This window comes from Prionailurus viverrinus, chromosome E1 (assembly GCF_022837055.1).
Source record: "Prionailurus viverrinus isolate Anna chromosome E1, UM_Priviv_1.0, whole genome shotgun sequence".
Classification (NCBI taxonomy): Eukaryota; Metazoa; Chordata; class Mammalia; order Carnivora; family Felidae; genus Prionailurus; species Prionailurus viverrinus.
This window is the reverse complement of record NC_062574.1, coordinates 16,679,069-16,694,047: the sequence shown is the minus strand read 5'-3', so window position 1 is coordinate 16,694,047 and position 14,979 is coordinate 16,679,069. Positions and strand designations below refer to the sequence as shown.

Genomic DNA, 14,979 nt, shown 5'->3' with positions numbered 1-14,979 from the left:
ATGCGTTGACCAGGAAATTAAAGAAGAAATAAAGAAATACATGGATGCCAATGAAAATGAAAACATGACAGTCCAAACCCTTTGGGATGCAGCAAAGGCAGTCCTAAGAAGAAAGTATATTACAATTCAGGCCTATCTCAAGATGCAAGAAAGGTCCCAAATCAACAATATAACCTTGCACCTAATTGCTAGAAAAGGAAGAGCAAATAAAGTCTAAAGCCAGCAGAAGAGAAATAATAAAGATTAGAGCAGAAATAAATGATGTAGAAACAGACAAAAAAGAAAGTAGAACAGATCAACAAAACTAAGAGCTGGTTCTTTGAAAGAATAAACAAAGTTGATAACCCCCTAGCCAGACCTATCAAAAAGAAAAGAGAAAGGACCCAAATAGATAAAATCACAAACGAAAGAGGAGAGATCACAACCAACACCACAGAAATACAATTATAAGAGAATAAAAGAACACTATGAAAAACTATATGCCAACGAACTGGACAATATGGAAGAAATGGATAAATTCCTAGAAATTCACAAACTACCAGAACTGAAACAGAAAGAAATACAAAATTTGAACAGACCCATAACCAGCAAAGAAATTGAACCAGTAATCAAAAATGTCCCAACAAACAAGTCCTGGGCTAGATACCTTCCCAGGGGAATCCTATCAGACATTTAAAGAAGAGTTAATACCTATTCTTCTCAAACTGTTCCAAAAAATAGAAATGGGAGAAAAACTTTCCAAATTCATTCTCTGAGGCCAATATTACCCTGATTCCAAAACTAGACAAAGACCCACTAAAAAGGAGAATTACAGGCCAATTTTCCTGATGAACACGAATGCAAAAATTCTCAACAAGATACTAGCAAACTGGATCCAACAATACATTAAAAGACTTATTCACCATGATCAACTGGGATTTATTTCTGTGATGCAGGGCTGGTTCAATATTTGCAAATCAATCAACATGATACATCACACTAATAAAAGAAAGGATAAGAACCACATGATCCTGTCAACAGATGCAGAAAAAGCATTTGACAAAACATGCCATCCATGCTTGATAAAAACCCTCAACAAAGTAGGGATAGATGGAACATGGCTCAACATCATCAAAGCCACGTATGAAAGACCCACAGCTAATAAAATCCTCAATGAGAAAAACTTTCCCCTACGGTCAGGAACAAGACAAGGATGTCCACTCTCACCATTACTATTTAACATAGTACTGGGATTCTTAGCCTCAGCAATGAGACAACAAAAAGAAATAAAGAGCATAAAAATTGCAAGGAAGAAATCAGACATTCACTATTTGCAGATAATATGATACTCTGTGTAGAAAACCTGAAAGACTCCACCAAAAATTGCTAGAACTAATACATGAATATAGCAAAGTCGCGGGATATAAAATCAACATGCAGAAATCTGTTGCATTTCTATATGCCAATAATGAAGCAGCAGAAAAAGAAATAGAGGAATCTATTCCATTTGCAATTGCATCAAAAACAATGTTACCTAGGAATAAACCTAACTAAAAGATCTATACTCTGAAAAGTATAAAGAAATTGAAAGGGACACAAAGAAATGGAAAAGAATTCCATGCTCATGGATTGGAAGAACATCGTTAAAATGTCTATACTACCCAAAGCAATATACACTTGTAATGCAACCCCTATCAAAATTACATTATTAGGTATTTACCCAAAGAATTAAAAAATACAGATTTGAAAAGGTGCATACACACCAATGTTTATAGCAGCATTATCAACAATAGCCAAACTATGGAGAGTGCCCAACGTCCACTGACTGATGAATGGAAAAAGAAGATGTGGTGTATATCTATACAATGTAATATTAGTCATCAGAAGGAATGACATCTTGCCATTTGCAAAAATGTGGATGAAGCTAGAATGTATTATGCTAAATGAAATAACTCAATCAGAGAAAGACAAATACCATATGATTGCACTCATTTGTGGAATTTAAGAAACAAAGCAGATGAACATATGGCAAGAGGAGGAAAAAAAGAGAAGAGAGGGGAAACAAAACCACAAAAGACTCTTAATGATAGAGAACAAACTGAAAGTTGATGGAGGGAAGTGAGTGGGAGATTGACTCGATGGGTGATGGGCATTAAGGAAGGAACTTGTTTTGATGAGAGCACTGAGTGTTGTATGTAAGTGATGAATTACTGAATTCCACTCCTGAAACTAAATTGCACTGTATGTTAACTAAAATTTAAATAAATTTATAAATAAACAAATAGTATAAACTCAGGAAAAAATCAACAAAAGTCCAACCACAAAAATGAGAAACCTTCATCAGTAGGAGGACCAAAAGTAATAGGCAGTATTTGTTAATTGTCAAACATATGGTATAGAATAGATGCTTGTCTTCCAAAGGAAGGAGATATCGTGGTGGAAGCCTTCTTCAGGAAGGAGAAATTTTGAAATGTAAACAAGAAGGGTACATACCCTATGACTTATTAATTTATAATGAATGTCAAAGAAACTTCCACATGCATACCGGAAGACATGTATAGCAAAACACTGGAGACAACCTACATGCCCACTGACAGGAGAATAAATCAACGGTGGTATACACACAGAATGACATAGTATACAGTGGCAAAAATGAATGAATCACAGCTACAGGAAAAACATGGATGGATATGGTAGCATGATGTGGAATAAAAAAGTAAGTCCCAGGGCGCCTGGGTGGCTCAGTCGGTTAAGCGTCTGACTTTGGCTCAGGTCATGATCTCGCGATTCATGAGTTCGAGCCCTGCATCAGGCTCTGTGCTGACAGCTCAGAGCCTGGAGCCTGTTTCAGATTCTGTGTCTCCCTCTCTCTCTGCCCCTCCCCTGCTCATGCTCTGTCTCTCTCTGTCTCAAAAATAAATAAAAACATTTAAAAAAAAATAAGTCCCATAAAACTATATATATACATACATACACACACGCACGCACACATATATATATATGAACACTCAGTGCTCATCAAAACAAGTGCCCTCCTTAATGCCCATCACCCATTGAGCCAATCTCCCACCCACTTCCCTCCATCAACTTTCAGTTTGTTCTCTATCATGAAGAGTCTCTTGTGGTTTTCAAAAATGAACTACTGGGACCTCATCAAAATAAGGAGCTTCTGCACAGCAAAGGAAACAATCAGCAAAACTAAAAGGCAATCGACAGAATGGGAGAAGATATTTGCAAACGACGTGTCAGATAAAGGGTTAGTATCCAGAATCTATAAAGAACTTCTCAAACTCAACACCCAAAACACAAATAATCCAGTGAAGAAATGGGCAAAAGACACGAATAGACACTTCTCCAAAGAAGACATCCAGATGGCCAACTGACACATGAAAACATGCTCCACATCACTCATCATCAGGGAAATCCAAATCAAAACCACAATGAGATACCACCTTACACCTGTCAGAATGGCTCACATTAACAACTCAGGCAACAACAGATGTTGGCGAGGATGCGGAGAAAGAGGATCTCTTTTGCATTGTTGGTGGCAGTGCAAGCTGGTACAGCCACTCTGGAAAACAGTATGGAGGTGCCTCAAAAAACTAAAAGTAGAACTACCCTACGACCCAGCAATTGCACTACTAAGCATTTATCCATGGGATACAGGTGTGCTGTTTCGAAGGGACACATGCACGCCCATGTTTATAGCAGCACTATCAACAACAGCCACAGTATGGAAAGAACCCAAATGTCCATGGATGGATGAATGGATAAAGAAGATGTGGTGTATGTATACAATGCAGTATTACTCAGCAATCAAAAAGAATCAAAAGAAATCTTGCCATTTGCAACTACGTGGATGGAACTGGAGGGTATTATGCTAAGTGAAATTAGTCAGTCAGAGAAAGACAAAAATCATATGACTTCACTCATATGAGGACTTTAAGAGACAAAACAGATGAACATAAGGGAAGGGACACAAAAATAATATAAAAATAGGGAGGGGGACAAAACAGAAGAGACTCATAAATATGGAGAACAAACAGAGGGTTGCTGGAGGGGTTGTGGGAGGGGGGGATGAACTAAATGGGTAAGGGGCACTAAGGAATCTACTCCTGAAATCATTGTTGCACCATATGCTAACTAATTTGGATGTAAATTTTAAAAAATAAAAAATAAAATCAAATAAATAAAAATAAATAAGTAAAATAGTATTTAAAAAAAAAAGAGTCTCTTGTGGTTTTGTTTCCCTCTCTTCTCTTTTTTCCTCCTCTTCCCATATGTTCATCTGCTTTGTTTCTTAAATTCCACATATAAGTGCAATCATATGGTATTTGTCTTTCTCTGATTGAGGTATTTCACTTAGATAATACATTCTAGCTTCATCCACATCTATGTATATATATATATGTGTGTATATGTATGTATGTATGTGTGTGTGTATGTATATATATATATATATATATATATATATATATATAGTTGATGTCCTTTTCCTGAAATTTTCAAATAGGCCAAACTAAACTACATGTTGTTTAGAAGTGCACACGCAAACACACACACACACAATAACACTACTGGGAAAATAAAAGGAAGGGAAAGATAATGCAAAAGCAAAATCGCAGGTTATTGATGGGGCTGTGGGGGGGCAGGGGATGAAACAGGGTAGGAGCATGGAGTAAGATGTGTTATTGCAAATGCTTAAGTTTGGCAGCACATTCATAATTGTACAATTAAAAAAATAGAAGAAATGTGGATGCAGAAGTGTGTAAGGCATTGTCAGGACCATGAGTAGAATGGAGATACTAGGGCAAATAATTTCTATATGGTATTATGGGTAGATATTATTGGAAAATGAACTGGATCTGTATATGGTAGGACTTTTCCCCCTATCTCTTAATTTTTATTTATCCTTAATTTTTAAATTTCAGCATAGTTAACATACTATGTTACATGAGGTTCAGGTGTACAACATAGTGATTCAGCTTCTCAATATATTGTGCTATGCTTACCTCAAGTATATCGTCATCTGTCACTGAATATGGTAGGACTTTGAACCAGGAATTGCATACTGCAAATTGTGTTTATTTTTCATTTTAGTTTTTGTTTTTGCATGTTGATATATTTTTATTCTTTACAATAATTGGGGAGTGTGTTTATGATTATTTAAATACCATGATTAATAAAAGCCATAAATTTGTCTTAGTGCCTTTGAGGTTCATTCCAGTTGTGTGATATGTATATATGTATGTATGTATGTATGTATGCATGTATGTATTTATTAATTTTTTTTATTTAAGTATAACCAACACACAATGTTACATTAGATTTAGGTGTACAACATAGTGATTTAACTTTTCTATCTGTTATGCTATGCTCCCCTCAAGTGTAGATACCATCTGTCACCATACAAAGCTATTACAATATTATTGACTATATCCCCTATGCTATGTCTTTTATTCCTGTGACTTATTCATTCTATAACAAAAAGCCTGTATCTCCCACTCCCCTTCACACTTTTTGTCCATCTCCCCACCCACCTTCCCTCTGGTAACCATCAGTTTGCTCTCTGTATTTATAGGCCTGATTCTGCTTTTTGTTGTAAGTTGTTTTGATTTAATTTTATAAATATGTATTGAGACTTACTATTTGTAATCTAATTATGTATAAAGTGACTAACACTGGTTTGGGATTATGGAATTAGGAATGGAGAGGAGTGGCAACAAGATATATTGCCAAAGGCTAACAGGATAGGATTAAGTGGCCTATTGGATATGGAAGGTAAAAAGTAGGGAGGAGTCAGAGTTGACCCTGGAGTTTCAGCTGGCTGAGTGGTGGAGTTAAAAAAACAAAACAGAAACAGGGAAGATGACACAGGATATTGTGAGTTCAATACAGGAAGTCACTGTAAGATGTTTCATTAGGCTTTGAGATGCTTTTGATATACCTGGTTTTCCATGGGGAGCAGTTGTCAGGGGCTTCAGTCTGCTATAAAAGGGGAATGAAAATTTCCCCCATAGATAAATGAACTTTTGATTAGTTCTTCATTTTGTGTTTATGTCTTTTAGCTAAACTACACATCCAATTTCCAAAGCCACACCCTGGTCAAGAAGTGAGGATGTCTTCAAAACAATTTCAGAAATACATACAGTTGGTTGTATCTGAACTCAGGGGCAATGAAGATCATGTTCTGGAAACTGTTGTGGAGTTTCTGATGAATGCTTTAGAAAGGAGCCCTACTGAGAACCTGAGGAATTGTGCCAGGCGGAAGTGGCTATACCGAATCCAACATGCTGCAGAGACAAGTGGGGTATCTTTGGAGCCAGTGTACACCAAGACCTTTAAGGCCCTCACCCAGGTATGTTTTTCTAAAGTGAAATATAAGAGGAAAAATTTCCTCCTAGTATGTGATGTTCAATGGTTGCAAAGGGGGAGCACACTAAATTCTCTTGAAAAATTACTGAGTACTGCTATAGATGTTTCGTTCATTCCAAAACATTACAGTGACCCAAAGCCTAGGAAAGACACAACTGGAATGATTGCAGGTTGGGAAGGTAGCAGTAGAGAGGAAAGGCATAAGAGACAGAATTGTGTCTTGGGATTTCTAACTTCATTTGTGCTGAGAGTCAATAAGCTTGGAGAAGACAATAGGCTAATATTGAAAAATACCAGTAAGGAGATGGTACAGGCAGTTCAAGCTACATTTCCCTTGAAAAATGTTTTAGGAGTCAGTTTAAAAAGGAACTATTTAGGGTCGTCTGGGTGGCTCAGTCAGTTGAGCATCCAACTCCTGATTTTGGCTTAGGTCATGATCCCAAGGTCATGGGATCGGACCCTGTGTGGGGTTCTCGCTGAGTATGGAGCCTGGTTAAGACTCTCTCTTTCTCGCTCTCCCTCTGCCCCTCTCCCCTGCTTGCACACACTGTCTCTCTCTTCCTCTAAAATGAAACAAATTTTAAAGGAACAATTTAAGGGGCACCTAGTTGGCTCAGTCAGTTAAGTGTCTGACTCTTGGTTTCCACTCAGGTCATGATCTCATGGTTCATCAAATCGAGCCCCATGTTGGACTCTGTGCTGACAGCATGGAGCCTGCTTAGGATTCTCTCTCTCCTCTCTCTCTGCCCCTCCCCCCACTTGCTGACTCTCTTTCTGTCTCAAAATAAACATTAAAATTTTTAAAAGAAACTATTTAAATCATAAGGTCATTAGGAAGTAGGATCCAATATCACACAATATTTCATTGCCTAGAAACAAGCTGATACTATTATAGAATCATGTCACTTAAAACACATGACTCTGATGGACCACTGCCCACAGCTTTGCCACCCCCTCAGGCACTCCCAGCTTGCTGCCCCTCCCGGACAGAAACAGCCAGCATGGCTGAGATAGATAGATAGATAGATATAGATATAGATAGATAGATAGATAGATAGATATCACAGATTCCACTAGTCCAGGGAACTTGGAGCCATTCAGCTCAATTAAATAGCAGCACTTAATTAATGGATTCATCAACTGAATGGCTGAATTTTCCAATGTACTTTGAAATGGTGTGACCAGGAGCAGAAGACCAATCTAGAAAAACAAGTATTACTCCAACTTGTTTCAGAGGTCTGTGGTACCCTAAGAGAAATCTTACTACATTTGCTAGTTACTCTATAGATCTTTTATGTAGAAAAGGAAGAATAAAGGCAAAAGGAAAAAAATACATGAAAAGTAAACCCAGTGCTTGCTTCAACAGCACAAAGACTAAAATTGGAACAATACAGAGAAGATTAGCATGGCCCCTGCCCAAGGATGTCATGCTAATTTGTGAAGCATTCAATATTTTTCCAAAAATGAAAAGAAAAAAAAAAGCAAACCCAAATATATAGAAAGGGAAGGCAAAAATCAAGGAAAACATTTTTCATGTCCCCAAATTATGGACATGCTCAATAATGTGTCAACACAATATTGTTAATAACATAATAATATTTTAGGTACAGAGAATTTTCTGTTATTTTAGTTAGAAATAGTAGTTGCATAAACTCTGAAATCTGAGACCCTAGAAATTTTTTCCTGGCATAAATCAAATATCATAGCCAAACTATGTTAAGAATTCCCTGAGAGCATTTTTTCCTTTAGAGTAGATGGTGAAAATGTACTCAAGAAATATGAGTTAAATGAAGCCATATTCTTGCCCTGGCCCTCTAAGATAAATACTTTTAACTGAAGCTGAGACAATATGACTATAGTCCAAAGGGATACAAGTTTTAAACCTCTAAATTTGAGAAGACTTGAGAGATTTTTTTTTTAGTCTAGTTGACATAAAGTAAATCCATTCCATTCATTAAAACTCAGATTTGGGGGGCATTTGGGTGGCTCAGTTGGTTAGGCGTCCAACTTTTGATTTTAGCTCAGGTCATGATCTCACAGTTGTAGAATCTAGCCCCTCATCAGGCTCCACACTCACTGCGGAGATTCTCTCTCTCTCTCTCTCTCTCTCTCTCTCTCTCTCTCTCTCTCTCTTTCTCTCTCTCTCTTTCTGTCTCTCTCAAATAAAAAACAAAACCAAAAACTCAGGTTTAGGAGACAGCTGTGGTGTCAGCCTTTTCCCCGCTGCCCATGAATGGTAATTATTGTGGTCAGATGCACAAACTGGCTAATGATGGGAGACGAGATTAAGAGAATAACTCTTAATCACCAAATACATCATCAGAAACATTTTGACATAGGATGCTGAATCCCATGGAAATAAGAAGATCAGTGCTCACATTTCCCTCTTAGAAGAAAACAGACTACTGCCTGATAGAGGGAATGTTCTATTGAGGAACGTAGCTTCTACTTTAGATGATGCTCCATTTGTACTGAACAGGGTACTCTACAGGGACATGAAGGGAATCAGGTAAGAATTTCTTGAAGAGGTTGGTTTTACACTTCTAAAAAAAATAGTTCCCTTTCTGAAATAAACTAGTATAGAAATCCCAGTTAACTTCCCAAGAGAGAAAGACCTCAGGCCACCAATGCTTCTGGAGTGGGAGGTGATGGGTTTCCAGTCTTAAATAATTTCACCTGGTCAATTCTAGAGCTGACTCCTAGGCAGTGATTTGCCATGTTGGAACTCTGCCTTACAACATCAGCTCAATTATTTCTGCCTGCTTTATAAGTTATGTCTCCAGCATCCTGTTCATATATGTTTTCTCTGGTATGAGCTAAGCTTGCTTTTTAATCTTTTTCTAAAGTCAGACTCTCCAAACTAGTAATTTCATGAGTCCACTTCTCTGACATATAATGACAATAACTATGAATGGAGAATTGATCTAATTTCCTGCACGGTTTCATCTAAAGCCTTCTCCCGTGCCTTTCTACCACCTTCTAATTCCTATTCCTCAGCTTTACAGTAGTGGATGAAGGGAAGCCAATACATGTCCCCCAGGTTCAGCACCATGGGAACGTCTTCTTCTGGAACAATTCCATCAAGAAGAGTGATCAAAATGGTTCATTCCTGGCTCTGCCTCTTCAGGATGCATATATGAGGGTCTTTGGGGTCATGGCTGTTGACACCCTAAGAGATCCCCAAAAAATAAACGTCTTTGTGCCTCATGAGATCAGATTCTATCAGGTAAGTCATGGAGGAATTCTTCAAGAGCAATGGTAAGATGGCCTCTCCTTCTATACTTTTTAAAAAGCAAAACCTAAAACCAGATGAAAATAGATAGTGTCATCATACTTGTTCCTGATTACTGTGTATGTCTAACAGTCTTTGGAGAGGTTCTCCATTACACATAGAAGGACTCTCAGCCTCATCTATGCTTTAGCTTCTGGGAAGATTATTAATATGTGTCCTATTGCATTAATTATAGGAACAGCATTTTATGCTGTAGCACTGAAATCCAACCATTAGACTACTAACTAAGACCCACAAAGTAGGAATGAATCTTTAGAAGGGAGATATTTATGTTTTATTAGTAGGGGGAACCTAGAAATCTTTTACTCTTTCCACAAATGCATTCCCATGACTCTTGGTTTCAGTGTCATGATTTTTAAGGATGAAGGATGTAGGAAGAAACCTAAATGTTTCTTGAGTATTCATGTTTTCAAATTAGATCACGAAAAAGATGGGCATTTAAATTTTTTTTTCAATGTTTATTTATTTTTGAGAGTATGAGCAGGGAAGGGGCAGAGAGAGGGGGAGACACAGAATCCGAAGCAGGCTCCAGGCTCTGGACATGGGGCTTGAATCTATGAACCAGGAGATTATGACCTGAGCTAAAGTTGGATGCTTAACCGACTGAGCCACCCAGGTGCTCCAAAAGATAAGCACTTTTAAGACTATAACTGGATCATTTATTTCTACAAGCATTTTAATTTGATTTTATGAATAGTAATTGCAATGAAGAAAGATTGAAAGCCTTTATGGAGGCGATGGACTGGGATGTAGCAACAATCAGGAACTTGCTATGCCTTTACCACGTATTCCCCTCTAAGCGTCTGGCTCTTTATGTTTATTTACCACAATTTAAAAATTTTCTCTTCTCAGTGCACCTGGGTGACTCAGTCAGGTAGATTAAACTCTTGATTTCAGCTCAGGTCATGATCTCAGAGTTTGTGAGTTCGAGCCCCTCATTGGGCTCTGTGCTGTCAGCACAGAGCACTGTGCTTGGGAATCTCTCTCCCTCTCTCTTTGCCTCTCCCACTCTATCTCTCTCTCAAAATAAATAAACTTAAAAATTTTTTTTCTCTTCCCATTTATTGGATGTATAACTGAGGAAAGTGGTGGAATCTTTTTCTCTGGACATTAAAAAAAATGTTTATTTAGTTATTTTGAGGGAGAGAGAGCCCAATGTGGGGCTCAAACTCACAAACTGTGAGATCATGACCTGAGCCGAAATCAAGAGCTGGACCCTTAACTGACTGAGTCACCTAGGTGCCCCTGGACATCTTCTTAATAATGTGATTCACTCTTATCTGATATAAGAATGATATAAAGATATCAAGAAGAAAATGGAGGAGTATGGAGTTAATAGTAGGTGAATTATATATAATCTTATTAGAGACGATGTCAAAATGAACTTTATTTTTTATTTTTTTAAGTTTATTTATTTTGAGAGAGAGAGAAAGCATGCTAAAGTGGGGAAAGGGCAGAGAGAGAGAGAGAGAGAGAGAGAGAGAGAGAATCCCAAGCAGACCCTCTGCTGTCAGCACAGAGCCTGACGTGGGGCTCAAACCCTCGAACCGTGAGATCATGACCTGAGCTGAAGTTGGACACTTAACCACCCAGGTGCCCCTCAATATGAACTTTAAATAGATTCTCCAGGACCTAGAGGTAGAGTGTCCTGAGTTACCCTTAGATGCCTCGGGTTGTATTATAAAATTCATATAGTCTTGAAGAATTTGTGGTTCCTAGAGTCTCTTGACAACAAGACAACAGATGCGTTCTAAGGACTTTATCCCCCTTTTCTGTGTAACAGCCTCTCTCAATGCCTATAAGAAGACTGTGTTATCTAGCATGTTGCAGGCCTTGGACCAGAGTACAACCTGTACTGATCTGATGACAAAAAGGACAGAAAGATCCAGAAATTGAAATTGCATCATATCAGGGCAGCTCCTACCCATCTGCCCAAGGCTGTCATTAGCTCCTGGCTTTTAAATATTTTTTCTCATTTCAAACTTTATCTTGTTCTTCTGACTCTATTCTCTGATAGCACATATCACAAATTTCACTGGATGATTATCAGGAAACATAATAAAGTTATGCGGATCTTGTAGTAGATATCTCCTTACATCTTTGATTTCTTGAGATCTTTTTTTTTGTAGTAGAATCTGGAACACTGCCTTTTGAGAACTGATGAATACTTTGTCTGAAGTAGGTCATCATTAATTTAAAAAGATAATCTGGGGCACCTGAATGGCTCAGTGGTTGAGCATCAGACTTCAGCTCAGGTCACGATCTCAGGGATCGTGAGTTTGAGCCCCACATCGGGATCGCTGCTGTCAGCACACAGAGTGCTTCAGATCCTCTGTCCCCCTCTCACTGCCCCTCCCCCACTTGTGCTTTCTCTGAAAAATAAACATTAAAAAAAGATAAGCCAATTGGTGCATTATTCTGCTATTTTAAAAAGAAAAGACAGTTGGGGTGCCAGGGTGACTCAGTCAGTTAAGTGTCCGACTTTGGCTCAGGTCATGATCTCACAGCTTGTGGGTTCAAGTCCCATGTTGGGCTCTGTGCTGACAGCTCAGAGTCTGGAGCTGCTTAGGATTCTGTGTCTCCCTGTTTCTGCTTCTTCCCTGCTCACACTCTTTCTCTCTTCTCTCTCAAAAATAAACATTAAAAACAATTTTTTCAAAAGACAATTAAAATTTTCTGTCTCTACAGGGTGTTGCCAATGTCTTTAGCACTGCCTATCACTACGTCCACAGCAGGGAGCACATCCTGCATGTTGTGATCACTGGCATCGCCTGGCTCTGTGAGATCACATCTGACATCACCACCATCACTACATACTTCATCGAGCCTGGCCCAAAGCAGGTAGGCAAGGTGGGGCAATGTTAGACCTCTAACAGAGTTTCTAGATAGTATTGTCTTGCTAATATGCTAAAAGTATATTTAGTTAGCTATTAGGCCAACTGGGGACGTACTTCCCATGATCCCAACTCAAGATCCTTGGTTATGAGTGGCAAAAGTCCATCTCAAACTGCCTTAGGCAAAAAAGGGAATTGATTGACTTGTGTGATCAAAATGAAGAATGGACAGGAGTCAGGCTGGCTTCCAGGATGACCAGAAAGAACCAGGAATTCGATATCGTCAGCACTCTCTCATGTTCTTTCTCTCTGAAAGTCTCATGTGTGCTTCCCTCTACACTTTAGCTTGGTCCTTCCAGTTTAAGATAGGCTTTCTCCATAGGGCAAGCCAGATGCTTAGTAACTAAAAAAGAATCCTCTTGTTTCAATTTGGAAAACCCAAGAGAGCATTTTTAGTCTATCCTGAGACATGGCCCCCATCCGGGGGTGGGGCTGGCGGAGTTTACAGTAACTGGCAGCCCCCACCAGAATCGTATGGGTGAAATAGGAAGGAATGAGGCACTACTCTTTTGGAAAGACATGATTACATCACACCAGTTAAAGAAAAAAGGCCCATCTATAATGTAATGAGTTTTTGCTGAATGTTTGTTGTGCTTCTTTACACTCCCCCCCCCCACCAAGTTTTTATTTAAATTTCAGCTAGTTAATGTACAGTGAAATATTAGTTTCAGGTGTAGAATTTAGTGATTCATCACTTACATACAGCACCTGGTGCTCATCACAACCAGTGCCCTCCTTAATCTCCATCACCTATGTAACCGATCCCCGCCCCCCCCACCTTCATCAACCTCCTCTCCAGTAACCATCAGTTTGTTCTCTATAGTTAAGAGTCTGTTTCTTGGTTTGCCTCTCTCTCCTTTTTTTTTTTTACACTTAATTTTAATGTTAAGATTTTGCATGTAGTGAGAATGGGTGGAAAGGTGTCTGTCTTTCTTTTAAGAAAGGGGTGCCTGGAGAGCTCAGTCGATTAAGCATCTGACTCTTGGTTTTGGTCATAATCTTGCAGTTCATGTGATAAAGCCCCAAGTCGGGTTCTACATTGACAGCATGGAGCCTGCTTGGGATTCCCTCTCTCTTTCTCTCTCTCTCTCTCTCTCTCTCTCTCTCTCTCTCTTGCCCTCTCCTGCTCTCTCCTTCTCAATAAATAAATAAACATTAAAAAAGAAAAAAGAAGGGTGTTTGGGTAGCTTGGTCAGTTAAGCAACTGGCTCTTGGTTTTGGCTCGGGTCATGATCTCAAAATTCATGAGTTTTCAGAGCCCTGCATTGGGCTCTGCTCTGGGTGTGGAGCCTGCTTGGGATTCTCTCTCTGCCCCTCCTGCTCTCTCTGTCTCTCTCAAAATAAATCAACAAACAAACAAACAAACAAACAAAAAGGCTAAACAATCCTGCGTGGTGCCTGATCAGGTGATAGCATCACCTTGGTGGTCTCTCAGTCCCTCGGCTAGCCCTCCACATGTGTCTCTCCCCTTCTCTCCAGGCTTCTTCTTTCTTCTCTCAGTGGCTGGACCAAGCTGATGAGGCCTTGGCCAAAGAGCAGAATCACAGAGCTCTCTGATGGAGCGAAAAGACTGAGGAGGTGGAGAACCCTAGTCCTGGGTGCTGTTCCTGGGGGTGGGGTAGGAATGGGAACCTCCAAATACCCTCAGAAGGGCGGTGGACAACTCAGTGGGGGGTGAGGTGGGTGAGGACCATTTGGTGTGGGGGACAGACCACCAGGTCTGATGGGCCACAGTCATAGTATGGGATCTGGGGAGGATTTGACTTGGCCAGTGTCCACACCTAAGAAGACCCCTGTTTGGGCCTTAAGGGAAATGATATCTAGGGCACTGTGAAGAAAGTTAAAATCACCCACAGCAGTCAACAAAAAGTGTGCCTTCAGGGGCATGTAGTTTTCACAATCACAATGCTGTGGACAAGATCACAAGGGTCACTGTCCATCTAAGTCATGTTATGGAGTGAAAAAGATCATCCCCAGAATGAGGAGGAGGACCACTCAGCAGCCCAGGGTCTGGGTGAGGTCACAGCTGGGCAGAGACCAGTGCACCTGTCCAAGGGTGTAGTCAGGGGTTTGTCCTAAGTGGAAGATAGGTGAGGTTTTGGTGTTAAAAATGGCTGTGGGTGGCAGTAGGGATACCTTTTTCCAAGCACTTAATTCTACTAACTTCCTAAACCTCCTCCTTCCTCATCTGCAGCTTCTCCAGTCTATTCTGCTCTCTTCTCCAGCCTGCTCTGCTTCAAAAAGTAGACAGTATCAATAGGCTCCTTGGCTTCTGTTTAGGTTTGTCCGATGAGACATACCAATAGGAGATGCAGGACACACGGAGAGTGAGGCTGGGGTAATTTGCTTCTGGCAGTCTCTCTGCCAGGTTGCTATAGATTGGCTGTACTCTTCTACTAAAGGCCACTACACCTTCAGTCAGATGACTCTCTCCATACA

The 14,979-nt window shown here is 39.6% G+C and overlaps 1 protein-coding gene and 1 non-coding gene across 8 annotated transcripts in view; both read left to right on the top strand.

The window, feature by feature from the left end:
- The window catches only part of EFCAB5 (EF-hand calcium binding domain 5), a 190,885-nt gene that overhangs the window by 150,330 nt on the left and 25,576 nt on the right, over positions 1-14,979 (top strand). For all 7 annotated transcript variants that reach the window (XM_047833726.1, XM_047833723.1, XM_047833721.1 and 4 more), the window contains 4 exons: positions 6,048-6,337; positions 8,694-8,863; positions 9,352-9,580; positions 12,335-12,487. In XM_047833726.1, coding sequence (XP_047689682.1) covers positions 6,048-6,337; positions 8,694-8,863; positions 9,352-9,580; positions 12,335-12,487 — 842 coding nt within the window. The remainder of the gene's footprint in view (positions 1-6,047; positions 6,338-8,693; positions 8,864-9,351; positions 9,581-12,334; positions 12,488-14,979) is intronic.
- LOC125152289 (U6 spliceosomal RNA) lies at positions 7,705-7,811 on the top strand. The gene has a single exon (XR_007147138.1). It is a non-coding gene; the product is annotated as a U6 spliceosomal RNA (small nuclear RNA).